The 13,640-nt window shown below is 36.7% G+C and overlaps 1 protein-coding gene across 1 annotated transcript in view; it reads left to right on the top strand.

Moving 5' to 3' along the window:
* LOC121431956 overlaps window positions 1–13,640 on the top strand; it is an 81,231-nt gene that overhangs the window by 47,328 nt on the left and 20,263 nt on the right. Inside the window, exons 23-33 of the mRNA XM_041629751.1 lie at window positions 522–647; window positions 1,829–1,885; window positions 2,897–2,980; window positions 3,875–3,994; window positions 4,565–4,630; window positions 5,837–5,920; window positions 7,221–7,340; window positions 7,820–7,879; window positions 9,882–10,043; window positions 10,510–10,702; window positions 12,904–13,010. Coding sequence (XP_041485685.1) covers window positions 522–647; window positions 1,829–1,885; window positions 2,897–2,980; window positions 3,875–3,994; window positions 4,565–4,630; window positions 5,837–5,920; window positions 7,221–7,340; window positions 7,820–7,879; window positions 9,882–10,043; window positions 10,510–10,702; window positions 12,904–13,010 — 1,179 coding nt within the window. The remainder of the gene's footprint in view (window positions 1–521; window positions 648–1,828; window positions 1,886–2,896; window positions 2,981–3,874; window positions 3,995–4,564; window positions 4,631–5,836; window positions 5,921–7,220; window positions 7,341–7,819; window positions 7,880–9,881; window positions 10,044–10,509; window positions 10,703–12,903; window positions 13,011–13,640) is intronic.

Genomic DNA, 13,640 nt, shown 5'->3' with positions numbered 1-13,640 from the left:
AAGCAAAATACTTAGTAATAACCATTGTGACGTCACAACCAAGTCAAACAATGCGCAATGTGTGTATCCAGCTGTACGCAGCATGGTTAACATCGCGTATGTACATTTGTAAACTGCATGCAAGCCAGACTTAGCCAAGTATGTGGCGGACTTAGATTTGAACAAAATACTAAGCCAAATATACAATAACTGAAAATAATATCATCAAAGCACTACCAGCGGCTTTCCCTCACCTTTTCTTCTTATTCCCAACACGCATCGAGACATTTGTAAGGTGTAATGTGCTATGCAAAAATTGTTCTATTATTTTAACTGATTACCAAAGATGGTTTTAAGCAGAATACTGATTAAAATACTTAAAATTATTAAATTAAATACTGGCCCTGATGTAATTCAGTAGTTAAGGTGGTGATTTTCAAGGCTGTTGGTTTGTAGTTACTTTAATACTCACAAGTTACACACGAATATGAATTTTTGGAACTTATCTTTGTGGTAAATGAGGTAAATTTCTTTAATTGCAGAATTTCATTGTTCAAGAGCTGGATTCTCTTGTTTGTGCCAATCTCCCATCCATCCTCTCACTTCAGTGCAAGTCTCTGGTGAAAACCTACACTCCCATGATCATCAATCTTATTCTTACATACTTTGTAAGTGATGGCGATGTTGATTGTGATCATGATTAGGATGATGATGACTTTGTGTGATTTTGATGATATTGGTGGTGATGATGATGATGATGGTGATGGTGATGGTGATTGGTAATGATGATGATGATGCTGGTGATGGTGATGATGATAATGATGATGATGATGGTGGTGGTGATGATGATGATGGTGATGGTAATGATGATGATGATGGTGATGCTGGTGATGGTGATGATGATAATGATGATGATGATGGTGGTGGTGATGATGATGATGATGATGGTGATGATGATGATGATGATGGTGATGGTAATGATGATGATGATGGTGATGCTGGTGATGGTGATGATGATAATGATGATGATGATGGTGGTGATGATGATGATGATGATGGTGATGATGATGATGATGATAGTGGTGGTGTTGATGATGATGATGATGATGGTGATGATGATGATGATGGTGGTGATGGTGAGGGTGATGGTGATGATGATGACGATGATGAGTGATGAGTGATGATGAAGGTTAGGACCATGATGACTGTGATGACGATTATAATGATTTTGATTTGTGATTTTCAATTCACTTTCAATTTATTTTACCTCACTAAACAAAGTTCATATCAATTATGTTGCAATTGGTGTATGATTGAGTTTGTTGTGGGTGGGCAGTCAGTGAGTATGGTAGTCTGTCATTTGGTTGGTCAGTCCGTTGGAAACTTTCCTGATAAAACTACTTTGTGAGTCTTTGCGAATGCTTGTGAGACTCCTTGGTCCTGGAGTGCAAGATGTGAAATATAATTTTTTCAATGTGCAGTATACTGTGTTGTCATGAAAAGGACAGTTAAATGGTAATATGTTAAGGGAAAAGTCCTGTGGAACGATCAAAATTTGCTAAAAAAAAGAGTTTTTTGATGTGGCATGCATGTGGGTAATTTTTCAGATGTGTTGGGTACTTACATGTAATTGCCATTGTATTTACTTATTAATACACAATGGTGTTGTGCTTGGGGCCTTCTGTGACACTTTCTCATTGCAAATTGCCATCCATTAATTGTTACAGGTCCCTAAATTACCAAAAGTATTCATACTAAGGCCTTAATGGTATTTTGCAATGCTGAATGTGTATACATTCATCTTTTTAAAATAAATTGTCATTTTTTCTAAATTTACACTATTTTGTAGGAGCCAAAGGTGTTGTGCACTGAAATCAAGTTGTGTCCAGGTGTGAGTCCATTGAAGGTAAATTCTTTATTGGTTATTAATTAACGGTTGATGTTTATCTTATTTTATTTCTACCCAAATGGGCTTCTCATATTCATGTCTTATCCGTCATTGTCATTATTTTTTAAGAATGGTTTACTTTATGTTATTCACAAATATGACAGATATCAAGGGGGTCAATTCTATTGTTTAATGCCTGTTACCAGCAATAAACTGATTTATCCATTTCTTGCAATTTTCTTTTACTGACATTGCTATTTAAAGCATTTAACCACCCAATGGCATGCATGACTGTTCACATGAAAATGTCATGTCATACTGGAAGAGGAATGTTGTCTGGTCATGTTGGCATACAATAATTTGCCTTTAATCAAATATCTATATGGAATATTTCAACTTTTATAAGTGTCCAAGAACTTTTTTTGCTGAGTGTATATTTCCTTCTCATACTTTGCACTTCTCTATCTGTTTCTTGCTAAAATGCCAATTCTAACGCCAGTTAGAATTGCCCCCTGGCAGACTGAAAAGATCTTAGAAGCTGGTGGGTCTTTCATGAAGCTGTTTGTAAAGTTTCGCACAACTTTACACACGACTGGAACATGTTCTCAGGTCATAAATCAATTATATAGGGATATCACATCGCACAAGAAAGGATCACCAGTCGTGCGTAAAGTCATTCGTATCTTACGAACAACTTTATGAATGACTGGTGATCCTTTCTCTTGGTAAATGATATGTACCAAAATGTTCATTGGTGATGGTTTAGTGCGTAAGAAAGGTTCACCAGTCGTTCTTAAAGTCGCTCTTAACTTACGAACAGCTTTATGAATCGGCCCCAGGTTGCCCGGCAAGTACATGTACCTTCCCCCATGCTCTATATAAGGACCTACATCTTCCTATTACTGGCATTATACATCTAAGTTAGGGAGCCCCCATCCACAGATAATTATTGATTGTTCCTTTTAAGATTGTATGATGTAAGCAAATAATAATCTTTCACTTTCTCTCTCTCTCTTTCTCTCTATATAGATCAGTGGTGATTCAGAATTTTGTGATGACTGCAAAAAATTCATGGGTGATATTCAAGCCTTGCTGAGCAACCAAAGTTTCGAGGTATAAACTTCATATCAAATAAATTTCTGAACATATTGAAGGATGATTATTTTGGTCAGTGTATGACATCATACAATTAGACCCAACATCGTGCTTGAATTTCATTCTCGTTTTGCGAACTTCTCTGCAATTTACACAATTTCTTCCAGAATCTTTGTGCAATTTTTTTTTTAGACATATGATGTTCGGATGTTCATTTGATTGGATTATGTATGAACTCATTTTGTAATCATTACCACAACTGGCATTTGTCTTTGCACATACAAATGGGACAGAGTATACTGTAACTTGCCAGCTGTTCCTATTTAACATGGACAGTCCCTATTTTGGGAAAAGAAAAAAGAAATCTTCAGCAATCCTGACCCTGTGTGAGTTTACCCATAGGATAGTGTAGAAATGTTAGCAATGTCCTTATATTTTATTCTTTAGTAGTCCTTTGTCCCTGTTCATGGACTTGCAGTGTACTTTATAAACGATTGGTAATCCTTTCTTGGAAGCCAAATCAACACCAATTGATAATTTTGCAGTATATCATGTAGCACAAGAAAGAAAGGGCCACCAGACAATCTTTGGCAAGGCATTAATCTACATTTGCCACTCTCCACCCAGGTGTAGTAAATGGGTACCTGGTAGGAAGAAATTCCTTAACTGCTCGAGCGTCCGATCAGGGTAGCTGTGCTAAAAGCCGGGAAATAGTATGCAGCGCTTTGAAACATTGTATTAAGCACTATATAAGTGCTGCATTTTATCATTACTGTCTTAAAAATTGTGGGTAACTAACGACCAGCATATTGAAACAACCCACAGGTAAAGAATGCCCTTTCGCTATAAGTCCTCAAGTCAAATCCACTTGCTAACATGTTGTATTTGTCTAAATCCTATCTTTAATAACAGCAAGGGATAATGACCGAATTGGAAGGCCTGTGCGTCAATTTTGGAAGCTTCGAAGCCGAGTGTAAACTTCTGATCCAGACATACGCACCCCAAGTCTTTGCTATCATTGCCTCTGAGTTGGTAGGTCTATTAGAGAAGTTACACCTATCTTAACTGCTCCACTTTTGATAATGATGATCAATGATGATGATGATGATAATGATAATAATAATAATGGTATATTTACCCAGGGTAGCCACTTCAGTTCCGAAAACTGTTCTCCCAGCGGGCCCTGCTATTATTGCAGGGTATAAATCTTATTCTGTGATATTTTTATTTTTTGAAGTAGTAGCTATTATGGCCTATATCTGTGCACAGCCTTTAATATTTGCCTAGCTGTGAAGAAATTTGAGAACTCTCTTCGTGAACTGAAGGTTATCAAAAGGTCAAAGACCACTGGCAGAGGCTACAGAACCTTCTGAGCCCAATGTTATTTTTTTAAACAAGAGTCTCTTACAGCCCGTAGGTTGTAACTATTTCACAAAAATGATTGTCAATTGACGTTCACATAAAAGTGAGTGAAACAGTTCAGTTCAGCTCATTTTATTTATTTCAATTACAAAAAACCATGAACAAAGAAGCGTCAAACTTGTATGGAATAATCCTCTAACACGTTGCTATGGCTTTGTTTTATTTTATTTCTCATTTTAGGATCCCACTACGGCATGCACAGCTATTCAGTTGTGCCCAGGCGGTTCTGCCCCCGTGGTTGCACTTGTAAGTAAAGATTTTTTTTTCTTGCAATGAGAGCCAGCAGCCATGTATTGGCCCATTTCAACTTCTCGAATGTGGCAAGGTTCTTGAGCCATAATGCAACATTCCCCGCAGTATAGTCTTCTAAAATAGGCCCACTCAATTTATAACGCAATAAGTAACTATACAACATATTTATTCCACAATTATTGTGTTGCCAATTACAAAAAAAAATGAATATTGATATCAAAACATTTATTTTCTCTGTAGAAATAACATTATAGGCCAATGTATTATCTGCATCAAAAGGTATATTTCCAGATTTGCTATTCATAATGCACAGCCAAAAAAAAAGCACACATGATTTTGGTTAGCCAAGGACCTGTATGTATTTTCTCTGTAGAAATAACATTATAGGCCAATGTATTATCTGCATCAAAAGGTAGATTTCCAGATTTGCTATTCATAATGCACAGCCAAAAAAAAACCACATATGATTTTGGTTAGCCTTTAAACAAGGACCTGTATTTATTTTCTCTGTAGAGATAACATTATAGGCCAATGTATTATCTGCATCAAAAGGTATATTTCCAGATTTGCTATTCATAATGCAGAGTCAAAAAGAAACCACACACGATTTTGGTTAGCCTTTAAACAAGGACCTGTATCTATCATGATATTTATATCAAATGTCTACCGACAGGAAAAAAAAAGACTGTGTAAGGCTGGAAGAATGCAGTGGTTGTGAGCCCAGTCATAGGGCCTTTTATAGGAACCTGACTATGATTTCTTATGTTAACCATTGTTTCTGACTTGTGATTGCTGCCTCTCAGGTAACGGCCGATCAGCAAGCATATCGTTCGCATCAATGAACCCTGTAGGACCCGTACCACAGAAGCGAACGTTCTCGTTCCCACGACGTCATGAACACTGACGGTACGGATTAGCGCATCAGCATGATCATGAATAAATTATACATTCACGTCTTATCCAGGTTCCTATAGGCCTCGAGACTAAATCACTTCATCTTGCGCTCACTAGGGTCGTGCCAATTCTCTTCGTCGGTCGCTAGTCTCCTGTCAGCAACTGCTTGATGAGGAATATAGACAAGTCACAAGGCCTTGTCAAAGGCTAGGCATTGGTCAGTTCCCTCCCCCTTTCAATTACCACATACACATAGATTTTAATATTTTGATCCATTTCTGTTTTTCTATCTATCATCCTTTGCAGACCAAGACAGACCCACAATTTTGCAGCGACTGCAAAAACCTTCTTACTGATGTTGTTACATTGCTTAGCAACCAGACTTTTGAGGTACTTGTGTTTTCTTTTCTACAGTGCATATATATCACTTTCTTTATTCTACATCCTTTCTGGTTGGTTGAAAGTGAAGCTTAGATTACATTGTAGCTTGAATCAGGATCATGCCACAATGCTCTGTTTTAATTTTATATTTTGTTTATAAGCAGTGAGATTTTGGCTCAGTTGAGAGTCTATGCTCAAGTAGCTAAACTCTAACAGATTCCTTTTTATGTATGATTTTATTATATTAATGTTTTCCTTTGTATGTGTGTGCTCTGCCCTTTACTTGTGCGCCTTGAGCATCTCTAATGAGATGGATATGGTGCCTTATAAATTGCGTTTATTGATATCTATAAAAAAAGTAAGGCTGATATATATTTAAAGGACAAGTCCACCCCAACAAAAAGTTGATTGGAATATAAAGAGAAAAATCCAACAAGCATAACACTGAAAATTTCATCAAAATCGGATGTAAAATGAGAAAGTTATGACATTTTAAAGTTTTGCTTAATTTCACAAAATAGTTATATGCACATCCTGTTTGGTATGCAAATGAGGAGACTGATGACGTCATCCACTCACTTTTTCTTTTGTATTGTATTATATGAAATGTGAAATAATCAAATTTTCTCCTCATTGTCAAGTGAAATAGTGATTAATTCCTCCCTGAACATGTGGAATTAGCATTGTTTAATACTATATGATTCAGTCAAGTTGGTCCCTATGGTCAAATCTGTAAAAAATAAAATATTGTAGAATTCAAACAATAAAAACAAAATAAATAGTGAGTGATCGACATCATCGACTAACTCATATTGCATGTCACTGATTTGTGCATATCACTGTTTTGTGAAAAATAAGCGAAATTTTAAAATGCCATAACTTTTCTATTTTACATCCGATTTTGATGACATTTTCAGTGTTACGCTTGTTCGATTTTGCCCTATTTATTCAAATCAACATTTTGCTGGGGTGGACTTGACCTTAAAAAAAAATTATTATTTAAAAAGTAAGGGCTGTGTGATGTTTCATTAAAATCTTTATGTATTCAATATGTGAATAGTTTGTTTTGATTGAGCTGAATGAGCTAATTTGATACTTAGATGAGATCTTTACTAAGGTGGAGAGACTATGCTTAGTACTGAAAGTCTTCATGCAGAATGTGCACATTTATGAAGTTTGAATAAAAATAATTTAATAAAAATGATTTCAGTACATTAAATAAGGAAGATTGACTAGCTCTGATATTTCAAATGAATTTGTATGTCAAGATTATTTTTCAATTTTGTTGAAATATGTTTTGTATTAACAGAATGAGATCTTAGCTCAGGTCCAGAGCCTATGTTCAATAGCTGGAAGTCTTCAAGCGGAATGTGTACTATTGGTGAAGACGTATGGACCTGCTGCTTTTTCATACCTTGAGGCAGAACTGGTAGGTTGTTTTACGCATCTCCACCCCATTTTAAACATATTTTATTTAGGTCCTTGTGAACTATCACCATTTTAATTGTTCTATTAAAAGATTTAATTTGTTATACTTATTTTTTCTTCTACTGCTTTTTCTTTTCTTTATTCTTCTTTATTATTTGTAATTTTTCCTACATCTCCTCCATCTTCTTTTTCTGTTTTTCCTCTTCTTTCTTTTCTTCTTCCTCTGATATAGTTAGATTACTGTGTTGTTTTGATATCCTCCATTTCATGGACACTATTTTATCATTCTTCATGTCGTATTTGAATTTTTTTTTTCAAAAATATTCTAGAATTGAATCATGTTTATGGTGATGATAAAGTTATCCTGCTGAAGAGGTTCTTTGGAGTTCAGTTCCCATTACAATAACATCTCTGAAAGAATATCACAATTAGAAAATTCCTCTGAACATGATTTTTATATTGTGATTCCTATCTTGTCAGGATCCCAACACCGTTTGCACAGAAATCGGTCTCTGCCCTGGTAATACTGCTCCAGCCACGGTAAGTGTGTCCAGCAAGTCCTCTGGCCCAGACATATCTTTGCAGATTAAGAATTTTAAATCATTTGTGGGGGTGTCATGGCCTAGTGGTTATGACTCTTGTCTTTCAATCAGAGGGGCATGGGTTCGAATCCTAGCCATGGTGTGCTTTCCTTCAGCAAGAATTATACCCGCATTATGCTGCACTCAACCCAGGTGAGGTGAATTGGTACCCAGCAGTGTTCAGGAAATGCTATATATTAATTTTATAGAGCAGAGTTCCTAGTGTTCTGCGATTTAGACTACAAAAACAATTTCACAGAATTTCACAGATACACAATTTCAGGCGTCTCATGTCTGGATTGTGTAAAAAAAGTGAAAATTCATGGAAATCCAATAAGAATTAAACCGTGCATCAGTAGATATTATCTGCTGATCAAACTTGTTTAAGACATGTCACTGAAAAAAATATGGAATTTAGTGTTTATAACACAGAAGAACACAGAATTTGCAATAATAATAATAATATAGGGTATTTATATTGCACACATATCCACCTTGTTAGGTGATCAAGGCACTCCTATGTTACCAATTCAGATAATGTAAAACTTGACTCTCCAGCTTTGAGATTAACAATATGAGCTACTGTACCTATACAGTGCATATCAAAAAAAAGTTTACACTTTGAAAATATCCTGTAAAATTATACATTTGTAATATCCTGAAGATTTTTTCCACATTTTAACATTGGTATAATCCATTTAAGCAAATGATGATATAACTCGAAAAATATTTCCGCTTGAGTGAGCACCACTTACTTTTGAAAAGTTAGTGAAAAATGATTTGCGCAGAACTTTGAAATAGCTAAGCGAATAAAAGTAAACCTTTATCATGAAGAACACGTAGAATTTAGCAAGTGAAATTGATTTGAAGATATCTTTTACCTCTAACTTGTTTCCTTGCCCAATACACTTCGAAGAGTGCATTGCACCCCACCCCACTCCCCCACACACCAAGGCCATCAAGACGACATTTGATTTAAACTGAGCTGTGATTTACATAAAATGAATTAGACTTCATTTCCATTTTCTTAATCATTGTCAAGCTTGGGAAAAGTGTGGAGAAACAAGTATTAAACGAAGTGTCAACCCACTTTAAATAATAAAAACTTAGTGAAAAAGTGCTGGAGATGTCTGATGTAATTTTTTTTTTCAGATTCAGTTATGTCCTCAGATCCAGCTGGCACAAAAAGGGTAAAACTTGCGCTTACTAAGTGTTGAAATTTCAATTTGGGTGGCAAATTTGTTTAAAAATGCTTGGATGTATCTGTTTTATCTTAATCGACTAAAAGTGCAAGGGAAATGTAGGAAAAATGTATCGCAGGGTAAGTTTGATTTCGCCCTTTCCCCTTGACACTGCGTGAAAACGAGCATTTCTGCGCAAACAGATTTCTGCGAGCTTTACAAAAATGGACAGTGCTCACTCAAGTGTAACATTCTGTCAAAACTTTTACTTTCATTGGATAGATGAGACCCAAACCCAAGATTATATGTGAAAAAAATACCAACATGTTGTATATTTTTTAATTCCCAGAGCTTTTTCAAAGTGTAAACTTTTTTTTGATACGCACTGTATAATCACCTTATGATTATTAGACAAGTGAACATTAGCCCAGTGGTTACCAGAACTGGCAATTAGACCAAGTGCCGATTAGACAAATAGAACGTGGAACAGAACGACTTAGCTCATACAAAGATACATGTAAAGCTTTACGACAACTTTCTTGGTCTAAATGATATACACAAAACTTCATTGATGTTGGTTTTGTACCTGAGAAACGATCACCAGGGATTTGGGAGTGTTTCATAAAGTTGTTCGTAAAATTACGCACGACTTTATGAACAGCTTTATCAAACCCTCCCCTGATCGTTCTTCTTGTCATGGGACTTTCCCTTTCCTCCTCACACCAAATCCATTCTGAAATCCATCTCTTCTCCCTCTGTCACTCATTTTGGTCATTCCAGAAAGCCATTTCTCTTGTGGCAGTTCAACCTATGGCAACCCTTCAAGTGGCTCGACCAATCGTTCCTAAGAAAACAAGCTCAAAGGCATCGGACGAAGAATGCACATTTTGTAAATGGATTGTTGGTGCTTTCCTCTATGAATTCAATAACAATGAGACAGAGGTAGGTAGTATCATTGTAATACATGTGTAATAAAGAAAATATATTAATACTGTTATTTGTAAGGTTGAGTATCAAAGCGCCTACGGATTATTCAAAGGGAATTTGAATAGAAAGATGATGGAAAAGGGCCAAAACACATTTTCAAAGTCTTTATTTTCCCAAAACAACAAAATAAGGTCAAAATAGCTGATCTGTGATATTTTTTATTTTCCTACTATTCCCACAAAGAAACAACTTTTGGTAATGCGATACCATTTTCAAGTGACCAAAATATTTGGAAGCTGATATCATAAAGAATGAAACTGATTTTGGCAAAAATTGTACATCCTTATTTTTTGTAGGTATTTGTGTACCCATGGTGAAAGTTTGATGAATTTCAAGAACATATTGCCTCTGATATGACTGAATGTATGAAAAGTTTTTTGATAGTACGATCCTCTGACATTTTCCATTTCTCACCCGACAGCAAGAGTTCTTGGATGACATAACGGAACTGTGCAATGTATTCAGTGATAACGACACGAGAAGGGAATGCCACAATTACATCGAAACCTACGGGTCGCTGATATTCAATCTCTTCCTGGATAATTTGAGTGCTGAGCAGGTTTGCCAGACAATCGGTGTATGTACCTCTCTCATGGACTCGAAGCCTATGAAACGTAAGTCCCTCTGAGTGTGAGATGTTGATCCATTGCCTGTTGAACCTGGTTGGGTGTTTCATAAAGCTGCTAAGAGTTAACCCTATCTAGGCCGGGGTATTTTGGGAGTTCCTATGGCCGGGGGGGGGGGCCTCCCAGGCCCCCCCTAAGATCTCGGCCGTCGACCGCGCGATCGCGCCGAAAATTGGCACGCGGGTTGCCTGGGACATAATCTACAAGATTGTATAGTAATTTATTTCATGCGAATCGCTATTAAGTGATTATGCTAATTTATGCGTAATTAGTATGCGAAATCATACTTTTCCTCTAACTCCCTAAATAGAGCTCCAAATGTACTATTTTTTGGTATAGAAACTCTTTGTGGTGTCCTTAGCAAGTGTACATGAAAAAAATTGTGATATCAAATCATTTTCTTATGTATTATATTGTTTTTTGCAATTTCTTATGTATTTCTTTGTTTTTTTGACCTTTTGTTTTTCATTGTTTTTTCAATGAAATTTGTTGGGGACTCTTCTGTGATCATAAAAAGCATAAAATGAATACATTTAGACTAGCAAAACTAAAAATAATCATACATTTATGAATTTTGGTTGAAAACACAATTTGCATTGACTTTGTACACAAAATCACGTTTTTGAGCAATTTTCGGTCTGACATGCACTTACATAATGTTGCGTAATTTCAGAACCACGTACCCGGGTGACGCAAAATTGGTCTCAAAAGTTGCGCAAGACTTGAAAGTAAAAAGTCAGCGAGCGGCGTGGTAAAAAAATTTCGCACGGCGAAAATATCGCGCGATTCGTTGAGGGGGGCCTCCGAGGCCCCCCCCGGCCTAGATAGGGTTAAGAGCGACTAGTGATCCTTTCTTGTGGTAAATGGTATATTGAATTGGCGATGGTTTAGCGCGTAAGAAGGGTTCACCAGTCGTTCTTAAAGTAGCTCTAACGAACAGCCTTATGAAATAACTTATGGCAGGGCTCGAATGAAGGATTCAAAGGGATATGGACATATTTTATTGGGGCACTTAAAGGGAAGGGGAGGTGGTGCTCACAGTTATGGGGCATTCATGTCCATTAAGAAAGGGCCTCAATGGTAAAATGTATTTTTCAATGGGATACGTGTACTTGATTTCTACAGGGCACCAATGCCTCAGGCATAAGGGGCACTTATTCTTCCCTCTAGTCTACAAATATTTGGAAGGCCATCAAGGCCATTCTGAGGGCATTGGAGGCCATGAACTTTGGTGGCCTTGGTGTAAATCAAGCCCTACTCTGGGAATCACAAGACCAGTCAGTAATAGATGAAGAAATTTTTATTTAAGGTTTAAAAAGAAGGTATACATGAATCAGGGATGCCACTCTTTTTATCAATTCTATCATGGAATTAATTGTCTGTAATAGATGTCCAGGCAGTTTAATACAAAAGTTTTCAATCGATTGATGTTTGACAATAACCAGTTAAAGATCATTATTGCAATGCATATTTTGTTCAAAACACTGACTGACAAAAACGAGTGTGATCACCCAACACTACTGAATGTAAAAAAGGTATTTTATTATTGATATTATTGAGTGTGGAGGAGCCGTGGTGTAGTGGTTCTGACTCTCGCCTTGTAAACAGAGGGTCATGTGTTCGAATCCCACCGCGGTCTCGCGTCCTTTTGCAAGGCGTTAATCCACACTTTGCCACTGTCGACCCAGGTGCTAAATGGGTACCCGGTAGGATGTGAAAGTCATTGTAGCTTGTCAAGTACTGTGTGCGCTCACCGGCAACTGACTGGAATACTCCCCAGGGAGTGGAGGATGTGCACACATTGTGTGCGGGAATGACTGATTGAATCCGCTTAGACACGTCGTTCCGATGTATTAAGTGCTATATAAAAGCGCATTATTGTTGTTATTATTCCATCAAGCACTGTGGATTAGTCTTCTGACTTTGAAACAGAGGGTCGTGGGATCAAATCCCAGCCATGGCGTAATTTCCTTCAGCAAGAAATTCATCCACATTGTGCTGCACTCTGCCCAGGTGAGGTGAATGGGTACCTGGCAGGAATTTATTCCTTGAAATGCCACCGCGCTGTAGAAGGCTGCGGGGCTAAAGCCAGGTTAACAATATCCAAGTCCTTTGGAAGCGCATAGGGATGTTATGACATAATGTGATACGCGCTATACAAGAACTGCGTTATTATTTTTATTAAACAGATCTGAAGGAGGTGCTCTTGAAGCTCCCCAGAGACGATACCTTCTGCACCTTATGTGAAATCGGTGTTGGTGAACTGGAGACCATTTTATCATCAAACAAATCCAAGGTTAGTATGAGATACATGTACTTCCATTCTGTGCTTTGTGAAAAGGTTTCTAGAGACAATTTGGTGTTTTAACATCTTCTGTATCAGAATATCCATGGTTAGCAACAAAAAGAATTGATCTCAAAGGCATGTATTCCGAAATCAGGTTTAATTTGAACTCTGGTTTAAAGTTGTGGTTTAACAGTAGATAGCTATTAGTTGCACAAATCCCTAACCGTAGAGGTTCAAACTATGAGCTCATTTGACTCTCAATTCATTCATAACTTTTTTGAAAGATAAATAAGATAGTTGTCTTCACGATCAAAGACTTACGAAAGAGCATAATGTAACCGAAATTTTGACTACCCATTATTTTATCACAGAGCTAGACCTTGGTGTAAGTTAAACCTGACTCAGAATACTGGCCAAAATGACTGAATAAAATATAGTTAAATTTCCTGCCTTGTATAAAGAAACCTGTGTTTGGTTATTGGATATGAAAGGCATTGGCTAACGTTGAATTTACTTTTTAAAATCTGAGCTATAACGTCCACATTTTTATCTGTGTATGTTGTACAAATGAATCTCTGAAAAAAAATGACCAGAAAATCAATATTTAAAAAGGTGAAATTGTAAAAAAAATGACTGGAA

This window comes from Lytechinus variegatus, chromosome 18 (genome assembly GCF_018143015.1).
Source record: "Lytechinus variegatus isolate NC3 chromosome 18, Lvar_3.0, whole genome shotgun sequence".
NCBI lineage: Eukaryota > Metazoa > Echinodermata > Echinoidea > Temnopleuroida > Toxopneustidae > Lytechinus > Lytechinus variegatus.
This window is presented reverse-complemented; position numbering and strand designations above follow the sequence as displayed.